At 47.2% G+C, this 14,860-nt stretch overlaps 1 protein-coding gene across 43 annotated transcripts in view; it reads right to left on the bottom strand.

Moving 5' to 3' along the window:
• WNK3 (WNK lysine deficient protein kinase 3) overlaps positions 1–14,860 on the bottom strand; it is an 87,356-nt gene that overhangs the window by 37,343 nt on the left and 35,153 nt on the right. For 6 of the 43 annotated variants that reach the window (XM_081845899.1, XM_081845872.1, XM_081845883.1 and 3 more), the window contains 10 exons: positions 14,694–14,782; positions 13,151–13,370; positions 10,342–10,630; positions 7,846–8,039; positions 6,826–6,978; positions 3,874–4,623; positions 3,784–3,822; positions 3,679–3,744; positions 3,250–3,627; positions 1,462–3,183 (listed from right to left, as the gene is read on the bottom strand). In XM_081845899.1, coding sequence (XP_081702025.1) covers positions 1,462–3,183; positions 3,250–3,627; positions 3,679–3,744; positions 3,784–3,822; positions 3,874–4,623; positions 6,826–6,978; positions 7,846–8,039; positions 10,342–10,630; positions 13,151–13,370; positions 14,694–14,782 — 3,900 coding nt within the window. The other 37 variants (XM_081845882.1, XM_081845863.1, XM_081845885.1 and 34 more) reach the window with 37 other exon arrangements.

Here is a 14,860-nt window from a genome sequence, read left to right as displayed (position 1 = left end):
TCATCTAGTCCAACCCCCTGCAATGCAGGAATCTTTTGCCAAATGTGGGGCATAACCTCGAGATTAAGAGTCTCATGCTCTGCTGACAGAGCTACAAGGCAACCATTAGGTTGGCAGAGGTGTGACCATAGACAAAGAAAGGAGGGACTAGGGTTGACCTCTTTTTCCTGACAGGGCTACTGGATTAGAACAATTTTTCCATTGTTTAAATCCAGTCTTGCACATAGCACTCATGGAAAGCTATGCCTGCCAGTTGTCAAAAATACCACTTGTGAAGCAGATTAGAAGCACACAAATCTGATTAGCAAGAAATTAAACACAAAACAGGAAACACTTTTGGTTAACTCTGCACCCTCTCAAAAGAACAAGAGTTTCTGGTTGAGTCTTGTTTGCGCAGAAGGAAATGTCACCACCATCCCATGCTAAACAAACCCAAGCTGTGGGGACTGTGTAGGGGAGAGAAAGCTTTTTCTGCCGGAGAGCTGCATTTCCTCCTGGGCTGCCTTCCAGGGCCTGTGTGCCAGAAGCGGGATGGGCAAAAGCGGGCAGAGCAACAGATGCAACTCTTGCCTTGGTACACAGGAGGCTACACTCTGGGTTTCAACCCACGCCTCTCCACTCTTCATTCAGGAAGCAAGGGGCACATCTGTCAGGGCTGGATTCAGGCATAGGGCAGCAACAAAACAATAAATCAATGGAAACAAACCACAAGTCTGGCCTGTCAGTCTCAGCAACTCTTTCAAGGTCTTGCCCCAATGAAGCAGTTGTGAGGGCTGAAGATGCCTGCCTTCCCAGGGTCCACTGGGACTCCTCCTCTCCAGGGTTTTTCCCACTCAGTCTCAGGCGGCATCTGCGCACAACCCGGCTCTGCCCTGCCCTCTTGATTTCTCTGTGTGTTCTAGGAGACCAGGAAAGGAGCTGGTTGCATCAGGAGAGGGAGACTCTCTGGCTTCTTCCGCAGCCAGCCCCTCTGCCTTCTGGCCCCATTCCTCCCCAGCCTCTGGACTGCTCTCTGCCACAGTATCTCCCTTCTCACTAAACCCTGTCACCTCTTCTGCTTCACCCTCTTCTCTCTCTGGCCACCCACCACCAAGGCCCTGGCTCTGAGCCCTCTTCCCTTGGGGGGGGGGGTTCCTCGGCTGGTGCCTCCCACCATTCCTCTGCATCCAGCCAATCCATGATCGTACCACAGCTCTGCATCCAGCCAATCCATGATCGTACCACAGCTCAAAGGTGCTTTGCAGCCCCGCAAACACACTCAAGCAAGCCAGGCCAGTGTGGAGGTGCATGACCTGACAGCCAGATACAGAAGCATGGAACATCTCGTCCAGTTTGGCCCTAAAGTATGCAATCACCATTAAAAAGTCAAAATACTTAGCCACTTTATTGTGACTCTCTTTTCTGTCGAAGGGGGCGGGAATCCTAGGAAACAAGATTTTTTTAAAAAAACGAATGATATACCTGTGAAATGTCTTGTCCTTGAACGTGTTCTTGGGGTGGCTGTGTCCCTGCGCTAAGTGATGCTTGCTGGTTCAGGGCTGCTGCTGCTGCTCCAGAACTCGTTGAAGGGAACTGCTTCTGGACCACTGGCTCTGCAGGCAACATGGACCCCTGGCACATTGACAGCTGCTGCTGCTGCTGCTGCACATATGCTGACTGTACTGAGGAAGCTGTAAATGGTTGGTTATTATCAGCTGGCTGAAATGCTGGAGGTTGCTGGAGGAGGCTAGGACCATGCAGGTGCCCGGGCAGTTCTGGCGGCTGTTGCCTTGCATGAGCTGGCTCTGACTGTTCTGGCATGGAAGACACAGTCTGTGGTGCGTTTGGGGCAGGCTGTGGGACTGTGGCGTTGAGGGGCTGAGGAATAGCATGCTGGTTGAACTCTTGATAGGGAGCCTGTGGCTGCATTTGTGGGATAAAAGATGGCTGAGATGGGACAAAAGGGGCCTGCGATCCTGGCTGTTGGCCTTCTGCAAACTTGTGTCCCGCCTGAGGAGGCTGCAGCTGCTGGTGCCCTATGCCGGAATCCTGCTGGATCAGATATGTTGATGGCTCAGGCTGGAGCTGCTCGGAGGGATAAGCATGGGCCTCCACCGGTTGCCCTAGGCAAACCTGCTGCTCCATGCAGCCAGCGCCACTATCCTGCACCGTATATAACGATTTCTCAGGAGAGCGCATGGCAAAACTCCGTTGATCTGCAACCTGTACTGCTAAGTGAGCCTGCTGGATCTCTGGAGGCGGAATTAGATATGGCGCTGGTTGGGTTACGAAAGCTGCCTGTCCTTGGTAAAAAGATGGCATTGGATATGTTGGTTGGTCCAAGGGCTGTCCTGGATACACTCCAGGGACTGCATAGACCAGTTGCTCTGTGCACGGAGGCTGATCGGAGCCTTGCATTGTGTAAGCGACACGCATCTGACATGGTGCTTGCTCTGGTGCCTGGAGCTGGTTGGTGGGCTGCACTTGAGGTGTCAGCTGCTCTGAAGCTGGGAGCTGGTGGGGGGGCTGCGTTTGATATATTAGCTGTTCTGGGGCTTGCAGGTGGTACTGGATGGGATAAGCCACCTGCTCTGGAGTTGAACCCGAGAGCTCGGCCTGCTGCGGCTTTTCTACAACTTGTTGAGTGACAGCTGCCAACTGCTCCGTAGAGCTGCCCTGGAAAAGAAACTGCTCTTGTTTCTGCTGCTGTAAAGGCAGGTGGTATAACATCTGTTGCCCTACACAAGGATGTTGATCTGTGGATTGGTGCATCTGAATAGCTTGCTGCTCTTGCTGCACCAGGGAAGGCTGCGCCGAAGCATCGAGGGGCAGCGTGGGATACTGTGGGCACTGTGGAAGTTGAATCGGCTGTGGCATGGCAGAGACCTGATGTACTGGCACAACCTGCTGGGCCTGCTGAATGGAACCAACCTGCTGGGGAATTTGTGGAGGTTGCTGAATGGAGCCCACTTGTGGGGGAATAGGCTGAGACTGCTGCATTACTGCTGCCTGTTGAAGCTGTTGAATAGAGGCCATTTGCTGGGGCTGCTGCATGGATGGAACTTGCTGGGGCTGCTGCATGGGTGCCACCTGCTGGGGAACTTGCTGGGGCTGTTGCATAGCCAACAACTGCTGAGGAACGTGCTGGGACTGCATGGATGTTGCTTGCTGAGGAACATGCTGGGTCTGCTGCATGGACATCGCCTGCTGGGGAACTTGCTGGGTCTGCTGCATGGACATCGCCTGCTGGGGAACTTGCTGCATTGTCACCTGCTGGGGAACTTGCTGGGGCTGCTGCATGGGTGCCACCTGTTGGGTCTGCTGCATGGGTGCCACCTGCTGGGGAACTTGCTGGGTCTGCTGCATGGATGCCACCTGTTGGGGAACTTGCTGGGTCTGCTGCATGGGTGCCACCTGCTGGGGAACTTGCTGGGTCTGCTGCATGGATGCCACCTGTTGGGGAACTTGCTGGGTCTGCTGCATGGGTGCCACCTGCTGGGGAACTTGCTGGGTCTGCTGCATGGGTGCCACCTGCTGGGGAACTTGCTGGGTCTGCTGCATGGATGCCACCTGTTGGGGAACTTGCTGGGTCTGCTGCATGGGTGCCAACTGTTGGGGAACTTGCTGGGTCTGCTGCATGGGTGCCAACTGTTGGGGAACTTGCTGGGTCTGCTGCATGGATGCCACCTGTTGGGGAACCTGCTGGGTCTGCTGCATGGGTGCCACCTGCTGGGGAACTTGCTGGGTCTGCTGCATGGGTGCCAACTGTTGGGGAACTTGCTGGGTCTGCTGCATGGATGCCACCTGCTGGGGAACTTGCTGGGGCTGCTGCATGGATGCCACCTGTTGGGGAACTTGCTGGGTCTGCTGCATGGGTGCCAACTGTTGGGGAACTTGCTGGGTCTGCTGCATGGATGCCACCTGCTGGGGAACTTGCTGGGTCTGCTGCATGGATCCCACCTGCTGGGGAACTTGCTGGGTCTGCTGCATGGGTGCCAACTGTTGGGGAACTTGCTGGGTCTGCTGCATGGATGCCACCTGCTGGGGAACTTGCTGGGTCTGCTGCATGGATCCCACCTGCTGGGGAACTTGCTGGGGCTGCTGCATGGGTGCCACCTGCTGGGGAACCTGCTGCGTTGACACCATGTGTTGAGGAGCCTGCTGTGTAGGTGCCACCTGCTGAACAATTTGCTGGGGCTGCTGCATGGGTGCCACCTGCTGGGGTACTTGCTGGGGCATCTGTTGAACTGACACCTGCTGGGGAACTTGCTGGGGTTGTTGAATGGATGTAACTCCCTGTGGAACTGACGGCAGAGCTGAAGGGTTAGGAAGAGCCTGTGCTAAACTTGGCATATTGTTGACAAACTGAACTGAAGGCTGCCCCTGTAGCACAGGTGAATGACCAGCAGGTGCAAAGCCGGCAGAAGCATGCTCCAGTTCCATTGATCCTGCAGCAGCTGGAGCCTGACTGCCGATTCTAGCAGCAGAGGTCAATGGTATGTTAGCTGGCAGGTGTTGGTTCACCATCTGTGGTGCAGGGATAGTCTGAGGGGAAGTGGCTGTCAAGATCTGCTGGGGGACTCCCATGATGGATCCATCCAATGTCTGCCCTTCTGCACTGTAGGATATCTGTGCATCTGGAGCCTGGTGAGAAGAAGATATTTTAAAAAGTGGTTAAACTGATCGTCCCTTCTCCAAATCTTACTATAAGGAACCTCACCATCACCACCAACAGAAGAATCACTCTGAGAAGACTATAACAAAAAGAACTTGTAGAAGGAACATCAACATTCAAGGGATTTTGTATAAGTTAATAAACAGCCGCTTGTAAAATTCCATCACCTTGGCAACACACTTTCAGTGCTCCAAAATAACCACCTTATCTGTAAGCTATATGAAGGGTAGCAAAGAACCACTAACACTTCTTTGCAATTTCAAAAGTATTTCAGTAGCTGGACAGCCAGTATTTAACTTAGCTATGTTCCAACTAGAATGAAGGAGTGGGATGATGGATTGAATTCTTATGTTTAGGGTACCTGAGGAAGAACTACCAGTATTTTTCATGAAGGTTGGTCCATTCTATGAATACATTCTACAGGGAGCCGACTGCCACTGCTTCATTCTACAAGCATTTCCTAGCGTGCATTCAGTTCTGCTTAAAACAGAGCTCATAATTTATCATTCAAGCTTCAGCCTCCACTGCATCATATAAAAACTCCTACAACTCTGACACGGGATCAGATATTCAGAGTAAAGCACGCCTGCTCAGGCAGCTGCCTTAAGAAAAGGAGGACAGCATCAATTCCAGACACACCCAAAAATTACAAAGTGGTTTTTCCACAAGATGGTAAAGGAAATGGTATAATTTATTTACAAAAGCGACCATTTTGGGGTTAATTGTGACTAATGTATCTCAAGTGTGAGAACTTCTCAGAGGCAAGAGTCACTTCTTGTTGCTGGAATGTGGAGTTCTTCCATCCTCTCCCAAAGCAGTGCTTTTGTAAATAAAGTATGGCACCTTGTGAGGTCCACACCACCACGGCCCCACCTATCAAGCAGATTCCCCAGCCTGGTGCAAGAGCCTTTCTGCACCATTAATTTTTATGCAACGTGCGTTTCTCCACTTGCTGCACACAACTTGTTGCAGAGATATCAGTTTCCAAGTGTTCAGAGCTAAGCTACCTTTACCTACAAATGTATGAAAGCAATGGGTAGAGAAAGGATTGAGCAATGTCTTTCTTCTGCCACTTATCCCTCCTAAAGCAGTTAGTTCAGCATACCATTGCACACATTTGCATGTAATGTATACTTTTGAGATAAAAGAGCAATACTCTGTACATGAAAATGTTTGCACCACCACCACTGCTCCTGATGCTGACAGAACAGGGCCACAACCCAGGGGCAGAGCATCTCCTCTGCATACAGAAGAAGGTCCTCAGTTCAATCTCTGTCATCTCCAGGTAGAGTTAAGAGAGACACCCACCTGAAACTCTGGAGAGCCGCCGTGTACACTACTGAGATGGAGGGAACAATGATCTGACTCTGCATAAGGCAGCTTCCATATGTTCCTATGTTCTTGTTATTGTGACCACTGATTGGGGTATGGGTGCCGGAGTGCCATGGCACCTACTAGGTATCATTTTGTGATGCACTTAAGACCAAACCCCCTGTTAAAATGTAAGCAGGTGAAACATTAGATCAGTGTCTCCTCTTCCACTGCACAGTGTTCATAAGACAAGACAGTTTATGAACAGAAGCAGCAGGGTGGGGGATGTTTAACCCTTCCCTCGCCAAGCACTTTTCTTCTGCCAGTTTTTCAGACCAAGTTTATTTCAGAAAAATGTCTGTGAAATCCCCGGGGGGGGGGGGAGCAGATTGAAGTAAAAGTTTCAGAAGAAAAGTGACACTCTTTCTCCCCTGTCATTTCTTCATTGCAAATTGCCCCCTCTTGAGAATCCTTTGCAGTGAAGAAATGACCATCAGGCTTGTGTTACATACGGACATATTGCAATGTGCAGTTTAACTTCGACTTGTGAAGCAAACTCCATCACCTGTTCAACATTTGATGTCATTTGGGGGGTGTTCCCCCCAACACAACCCAGAGGCTGCGCATTTGCCCCATGCAACTTCTCCATAGCGACACACATCATCCGGACAGATTTCTTTTTCAACAACAAGAACGCCTGCTACATTATCTCCCACTTTATGTGACTGCCTGCTCTCGTCATGGTGTGAAGTCCCTTGTAGGCGTATGGCTCAGAGTCCAAGATGCCCTTGTGAGATGCTATTTTAATGATGGTTTGAAAGGACCATCAGGTCAGTCGGACTATCCCTGGAAGCCCTTACCAGCCTCGGTGTGAACTGCTGAAGTGCAACAGGAGACGCCTGGGCTTGAGGAACCACAGGGGGGGCCAAGCTGTGGGTGGGTAGGGTTGAAGGCTGACTCTGGATTAGTGGTAAAGCGCTGGGGTGGGCCACATTTGCTGGCTGTTGTTGCACCTAACAAAAAGATAATTAAATGGACCGTTCATAGAAAAACTAATTGATTGCCTGTGCTTCAGCTCTCCTGGTCTCAGCTGCCCTGCCTGCATTCTACGGCAACGTATTCTCCTGGGGAAATGATACATCATCCTGAGACATGTTACCCACAGCAAAGACTGTGAACCTATACCATTAGTGAGCCACACAAAACACTGTTGTAACATTACTTACATTACTGCAGAATCCAACAGCTTAAGAGAATGTATGGAAGGGCCCCCACGCATCTCTTACACCTTTCACTACCATTCTTAGGAAAACATTCCTCCTCCAAGGCATCCCTTGGGATCCCTTCCAACTCTACAATTCTATAATTCTACGAAAAGGCAAACTCAATGGATGATAAAGGGTGCCTCTGGATACACATGGTGGAACAAGCTCAGGACTCCTCCCATTCTAGGCTATCTTAATTCTACTACATGTATAGACTAGAGAAACCTAGGACCTTTAAACGGTTGACTTCTATATTTTTTTAAAAAGACAAAGGCCTGGTCTATACACAGAGAGCAAAAGGAAGGTAGAATGATGGGAAATCACCATTTTGTTTAATGCCCCTCTATCTGAAAAATCCATACAAGTAAATGTTGTTTATATCCTTTTAACTTATATCCTACCATTAAGCTCAGGAAGTTTTATAATTGTCAGAGAATTCTGCACAGCTCTCAGTTCTGTGTATCCTGAATCAACAGAGGCCGACTGAATAAAAGATACTGCCTTAGCTATCTTATTTTATTCCTTCTCTAAGACTAGCACAGTCATGACAACATTTCCAGAAACTCGATACAAGCAGTTCTCTTACCATATTTAAGAAAATGATAGGTCACTTACCCCTGCCATCGACTGGTAATGTCCCACCAGCTGCTGGGAAGCGTAGATGTGTCCTTGAACACTGTTTTCAGCTTGTGAGAGATTGGGGGCCTGCTGGGGGCCCATAATCTGTTCCGAGGAGAAAGCCAGGCTATGTTGGCTGGAGGCATCCGAAAGTATAACTGAACCTGCTCCTCTCTCAGATAAACTGTCAGCTGCGTCAGTGTAAGAGGAGGGAAAGGACAAAAGATAAGCTGTTTCAGAGGAATCCATAACAATTCCCATCCTTCTCCCTATCACTGCCTCATGCAGACAAACCACTTGGACTTAATGAACAGGCCCCATTGGTGGAATCCCACAAAAGGATGTCCACTAGTACAAAGAAGCTTTCCCACCCTTCTCCTCCCTCCACACCCCACCTCCCAAAATTGGGAACACTGTATGGGGCTAGGAGAGGAGACATCTTTCTGTCTGGTAAGATGAAAAGCTGATGGAACAACTGCTATAGTGCTACACTGAATTCAAGGGGCATAACAGGAGCTGTCTACAAATGCCTCATCTACAAGGATCAAATATTTACTTGAGAAAAGAATACAAGAAAATGCAAGCCTGCATTCTAGTTGAGGGCAAGGAAGGGTGATCCAATCTTTAAAAAAAATAAAAATCAACCCTATGCTTTTAAGCTGGCATCAGTAAGTTTTCTACATGGAACACAGGAAGCTGCTTTAAATCAAGTAAGAACACTGGTCCACCGCATTCAGTTTGGTCTATGTTGTCTATACTTGCTAGCAGAAACTCTCCAGAGTTTCAGACAAAAATGAGAATTCAGGTCTATGTGGAGATGTCATGGCTTGAACCTGGAATATTACGCATGCAAACCAGGTACTCTGCCACTGAACTGTACGCTTCAGGTACATATGCCCCAAACCTCTTTGGAATATTATCTCCTGCTTCTACTAGGAGCCAGTCTGGAGCAGTGGATAGAGTGCTGAGCTTAAACTAGGGTTCACAGACCTACAAAGCCCATGAGCTTCAGTGGTTTAGGCTCCCATAACCTAACCTACTTCACAAGATGGTTGTGAAAACAAAAGAGGATAAAGCTACTTATCAGAACATAATCCTATGCAGACATAAACATGGCAAACTTGCATTCCATGTAAATTCTGAAATCTGGGCCTTTTGATCAGGCAACAAAGGCTTTTTCATTGAATTCTTCTCAGCTCTGCCAATGACACCAATCCATGACCATGCCTTGTTTTGGGAACTATATGCTCTTTCGCAAGGACAAACTCCTGACCTTTAAGCCAGCATCCTTATCAGAAATATTCAACACTTATGGAGCGGTTTGTGAAGGAACCAAGCAATATTATCACATGTTTATGCCAAACAAATGGTGACAAGGAAACAGAACACCAAATAAGGTCTGATTTGTAATGGAACATTACTCTGGGTTGGGAATAATCAAATGTCTTATTGTACAGTAACTGGAATTGTACTTAGTTTTGACCCTCTTGTTTTAATGTTACGTTTTAATTGTTGTAACCTGCCTGGGACCTTAAGGTGAAGGGTGGGTAAGCAACAACAACTACTACTACTACAACTACTACATTTGAAAAAAATGTTTTTTAAAAACCCTGCTGGATCAGGCCAAAGGCTCATCTTGTCCAGAATCCTTTTCTCACAGTGGCCAACCAGATGCCTATGGGAAGCCCGCAAGCAGGACCTGAGTTCAAGAGAACTCTCCCCACTTAGGATACCCAGCAAATGGTATTCATATTCTACACTTTTTTAATTGGTTGCTTCATTTGTGGCTCTGCCTGGCCAACAGTACTACGGAGGTACGTTCAACCTGCTGTTCTAATTTCACTACTCCAGTGTGGCACGTCTATCAATTGAACAGGGAGCAACATCATGGGTAGCTGCTGACCTCAGATGTTCTTTTATTGGGCAAAGTGGCTGCAAGCAGGTGGCTCTATGTTGTGTGAAGAGTTGCAGCATAGAAGAGGAGGAAAAGGCTCAAAACGGCCACACAACTTGGCTACCCCAAGCTGCTTTTCCCTTCTGAGGGGAAAAAAATGGTACAAGTCTTTGTATCAGTAAAGGAGAAAGAAGCTGGGCTGAGCAGCAATTTTGAGTAGGCAAATGGTTGTGAGCAAAAGGGCTGTCCATTAGAAAACTCTCATCAGATCATCATGGCTGTGCTGGCTGAGGCTGATGGGAGATTCAGCCCAAAACATCTAATGGGAGTTCTAGTCCAAAGCATCTGGAGGGCATCAGATTGGTAAAGACCGATGTACATGATATTAGCCAACAATTCAAACTGTGGGCAACTGCCACAGATACATGTCACAGTATACATGCTAATTGACCTCCAATAAAGCAGAAAAAGTGCCAGGAGTTCAATAAATGCCTTGTGGAGATGCATCTGGATGAACAAAATGATGCTCTGATTCACTCTTTATAACCTTAGTTCAGGATAGCATTTGGGAGGACAGGCTGCCTTTGGTTGCTCATTACCAGCAATGGAGGAGCTGTGCTGCATTTGTTGAAGGATTTGCTGTCGGACATGTTGGTCCACCTCTGTTTCCTCGCACTCCGTCCTGCTCTGTTGGGAAGGAGCGGTGAATGATGAGCCCTGTGGCTGGAGTAATGGTAGCCCACTTGGCAGCTTGCTTTGAGAGTCTCTTCTCTCCTCCAGGTAGCCCACCTGCCTCCGCTCCCTTGTCTTCTTGATTAGGGAGACACGATCCCGGATGGACTTAGCCACAGCTTTAGAATCACTTTCGTGGAAGAATCCTGACTTCACCTGGACATCAAAAAAGAACGGTTCTATTAAGTATAACTCTGCTCCTCTGAACTGGTATCCATCGGTGTTTAGCAATGCTTTTCTGTAATTCCACATTAACTCAGGGTTCCATTACAACAGAACTTGCATTGACCACATACTAGATCAATCTTGCACCTATTGTATGGAGCGCCAAACAATACAGCAAGCAAGATAAAAAGGTAAAGGTACCCCTGCCCGTACGGGCCAGTCGTGACCGACTCTGGGGTTGCGCGCTCATCTCGCTTAAGAGGCCGGGGGCCAGTGCTGTCCGGAGACACTTCCGGGTCATGTGGCCAGCGTGACGAAGCTGCTCTGGTGAGCCTGCACCAGCGCAGCACACAGAAACGCCGTTTACCTTCCCGCTATAAAGTGGTACCTATTTATCTACTTGCACTTAAGAGTGCTTTCAAACTGCTAGGTGGGCAGGAGCTGGGACCGAACGACGGGAGCTCACCCCGCCGCGGGGATTCAAACCACTGACCATATGATCGGCAAGTCCTAGGCGCTGAGGTTTTACCCACAGTGCCACCGCGTCCAGCAAGCAAGATACAGACCCACAAATTCAAGTGCTGCTACACTTTGGCTATGGGTTAAGGTCAAGTACATTGGCTGGATCAATACTAATTAGTACTTATGTGACTGTCTTCAACATTAATGTACTGTGATGAAAATGGGTAGAGACAGAAGCAAAAGTGGACAGAGCAACAAATCTGTCTCTTACCTTTGGATAGTACACTATGTTCTAGGCATGTAAAAGCCACACCTCTCCAGAAAACAAGAGACATCATTGCAGCTCAAGGACACATTCCAAGCAAGCAAGAACACTCAAGTAAGGTCCAAGGCCGTGCCAGTGAGGGGCACGGCTTAGGGGAATCTCAAGGGATGGAGAGAGAGGCCTAGTGGGCCACATTTGGCTCATGGGCCAGATATTCCCCACCTCTGATATTTATGTTACTTGATTAGAACAAGTTAATTAGAACAAGATAAATATAACCACAATACTGTCCATCCTACTCCAGAAAAGGAATTATTATGAAAACAGTCACGTAACAAGTGGCTCTTGCTAAATCCTTGAATTATCCATGACAGATTTCTACTGATGGGACGTACAGTTATATTTTCAAGTAGTGATCCAGTTTAAAAGACAAGGAATTCAAGCACAGGTGTTGCATTAAAATGGAACCATCAAAGAAGAGGTTCTTAGCTACCAACTATTAGCAAAGTCACATCCAAACCTAGTTGAAAAATAAAGGGAAAATAGACCCAAACAACAGCTTTAGAGCACAACATCACAGAGCCATTCATAAGACACAGAACAAAGCATCCTGAAGCAACAATTTAGGAGACTTCATAGCTGGCTGGAGGGTGATGCTTAAGCAGGAGTCAATTGTGCGCATATACATATGAGCAGATGCACTGCTATGACTCCTTGCAGTATCATTAGCCATCAGCTGTTACTTGTCTGGTTGCTGTGTAGCCAATTGTTTTGTGAAAACAAAACCAAGGCAACAGTGAGGCAGAATGAAGAATCTGCAGTCTAAACAGATAACTTGGGCAAAGGAGAATAAATGAAACAAAACCGTAAGAGGAAAGGAGGGAGAAAGAGACTTGTTTACACTAATGCAAAAACTTCATCAGCTCTTGGCTGGCTTACGATTCACATACTGTAAATGAGTATAAAACCACAGCTTCAGAAATCATGCTCACCCATTGGCAAGAAGCTGACCAGTCCTTAGGTGACCTTATGACTTGTACGTAAAATGCACTACTACCTGTCCAAATGTCTCCCTGCACACAGAAAACTAAACTTGCAGCTCTGAGCAGGGTGGAGTGCACTATTATGCTGAAGTTAAGTGGGAGTTCTGTGACTGGAACCCCACTTTCCCCCCACAGACTTTTTTTGTTTCTTGAAAAGCAGCTGGGTAGATGGGTGGAGAGAGAGTTTTGGATCAAGGCCATGGAATGGAGATGGGATGTTATACCCCTTTGCTCCTGTGCGGTTTCTTTTTAAGAAATGGTGGGGAGTTCCAGGCACAGAACTCCCACTTAACTTGTAGCTTGGCTCCATGGAGAAAGTTCTAGCCTAGCCTAGTTCTCAGGGAGACGTTCCTAAACATTTGCTTCTGTGTCATCCTCTGTAGGACTGGGTTGCAAAAATATTTCTCCTTATAAACCAAATCTTTGAACCGTGTGCAACAAAGAAGTCAAGATTTACCCCTACGGAAAACGTTTGGTCCTATGCTGTCCATGGCAATAGTCTTGTTTTATGGTTTTAACCTTCTTATAAACTGCCCAGAAAGCATCAGTGACTGGGCAACATAAAAGCGTAGCAAAGAAATAAAGAATAAAAATGCAACACTCTCTAAAGGAAAGTGTAAAAGTGGGAATAAAAAAAATGGTTCAGTAAACCCCATGTTCGGAATTTAGCAAATAAGAAGCGGCTGGAGATGCTGTCAACTCAGAAAGAAAAAAGGTAAGGGAAGCAATTGTAATACATACCATTTCACAAGCCACCTCCTCTGGGACATCTGTTTCCAAGTTGAAGCTGAATTCAAGGGCTTCATTATCTTTGTGCTTGCCTTTCAGCTTCTTGGGATCCTCTACCCAAAGTCTCAAAGCCAGGGAAGAATTCAGTCCGTCATCATCCTCTGCCAGTTCCACTCTAAGTCCAGTGTCCTCAGCAAAGAAGGCATGATTCAAAAGGTCTTTGATGGATAACCTGGCAACAAAATAATGGGCAATCACAGAGTGTCTTATGATACCCACACCCAGTGCTGGATTTACATATAAGCTAAACATGGTATAGCTTAGGGTCCCACTCCCTTGGGAAATTTAAAGGGGGGGGGGGGAGAACGGGATGTACATTTCCAAAACAAACAAAAAACAAAAGAACAACTTACATACAGCAACAGTGTTTTGTGTTGTGTATGGACCTGTTAGGTCCATAAATTACCATATAGCATATATTCAACACAAAAAACAGTGACAATTTGTTGTTGACAAAGGACAGCTGGACATATAAAGGGCCCCATCAGTAGCTTAGGGCCTCATCAAACCTAAATCTGGCCCTACCCACACCAGTGGTATAACTGACAACTGGTGGGTTGCTTTCATCCCATATTAAAGTTCCCTGAGGGACTTCTGTGATAGGTGTTACATTTATTTATCCAATAAGTTTATAACTCACCTATTCAGCACACAAAAAACAAACAAAATTTAAAAACAAGAACAATTGCTTAAAAACTGACAAACCGCATTTAAAAACAACAAAATTGGACAGCCAGCATTTATGACACATCAAAAAAATACTAAACAAAAAGTTTTAAAGATCCAATTAAAGACAGATACAAGCTTCTCTGAGACAGAACTGCATCAACATCTTGCTATACGCACCACATGGGCACTGTTTTACAGTTTAAGCACTTAGCAGTATTTCAGGGGAAATCAAGCAGACACCTTAATTTCCCTTCACTCAAGACCATGCTGTTGCAGGGAGGGGAGAGAAAGTGAAACAGTAAAAGCTTCCCAGTTTTCTTCGAAAGGCATTATGCAGGTGCTTAAAAGCACTATGCAAAGCTGGAATGCTTTGCTTAATCAGGTTTTTTGTTGCCTATACAGTAGTGCCTCGCAAGACGAAATTAATCCGTTCCGTGAGGCTCTTCCTCTAGCGGTTTTTTCGTCTTGCGAAGCAAGCCCATTGACAGCTTAGCGGATTAGCGCTATTAGCGGTTTAGCGGCTTTTAGCGGAACAGCTGATAAGCGGCTTAGGGCTTAGGAAAAGGGGGGGGGGAGGGGAAAAAACCCGCAGGAACTCGCATGACATTTTCGTCTTGCGAAGCAAGCCCATAGGGAAATTCGTTTTGCGAAGCGCCTCCAAAATGGAAAACCGTTTCGTCTAGCGGGTTTTCCGTCTTGCGAGGCGTTCGTCTTGCGGGGCACCACTGTACCAACAACTCCCTAGTTAAACTCACAATGACCACCCCTTAAATTTAGGGTGCACAACTTGGAGTGAGGAAGAGCACAATAAAATAGACCTGCTCACCTTTCAGATTTGTTTTGTCGAATGCAACCTTCAATGATCTCTTTCACTTCTGGATCAATAACCTTGTTAAAACTGGCAGGTTTAATACCCTAGGAGAGAAGTGATGAATAGAAGTGATGTTAATAGATAATACCCAGCAGGAGTTCTCTCCATTGCCGCTACACAGA

The sequence above is a fragment of the Podarcis erhardii genome (genome assembly GCF_964252035.2).
Source record: "Podarcis erhardii genome assembly, chromosome: 17".
In the NCBI taxonomy this organism is placed as follows: Eukaryota; Metazoa; Chordata; class Lepidosauria; order Squamata; family Lacertidae; genus Podarcis; species Podarcis erhardii.
Note: the sequence above shows the minus strand (reverse complement) of the source record. Positions and strands in the feature narration are given on the sequence as shown.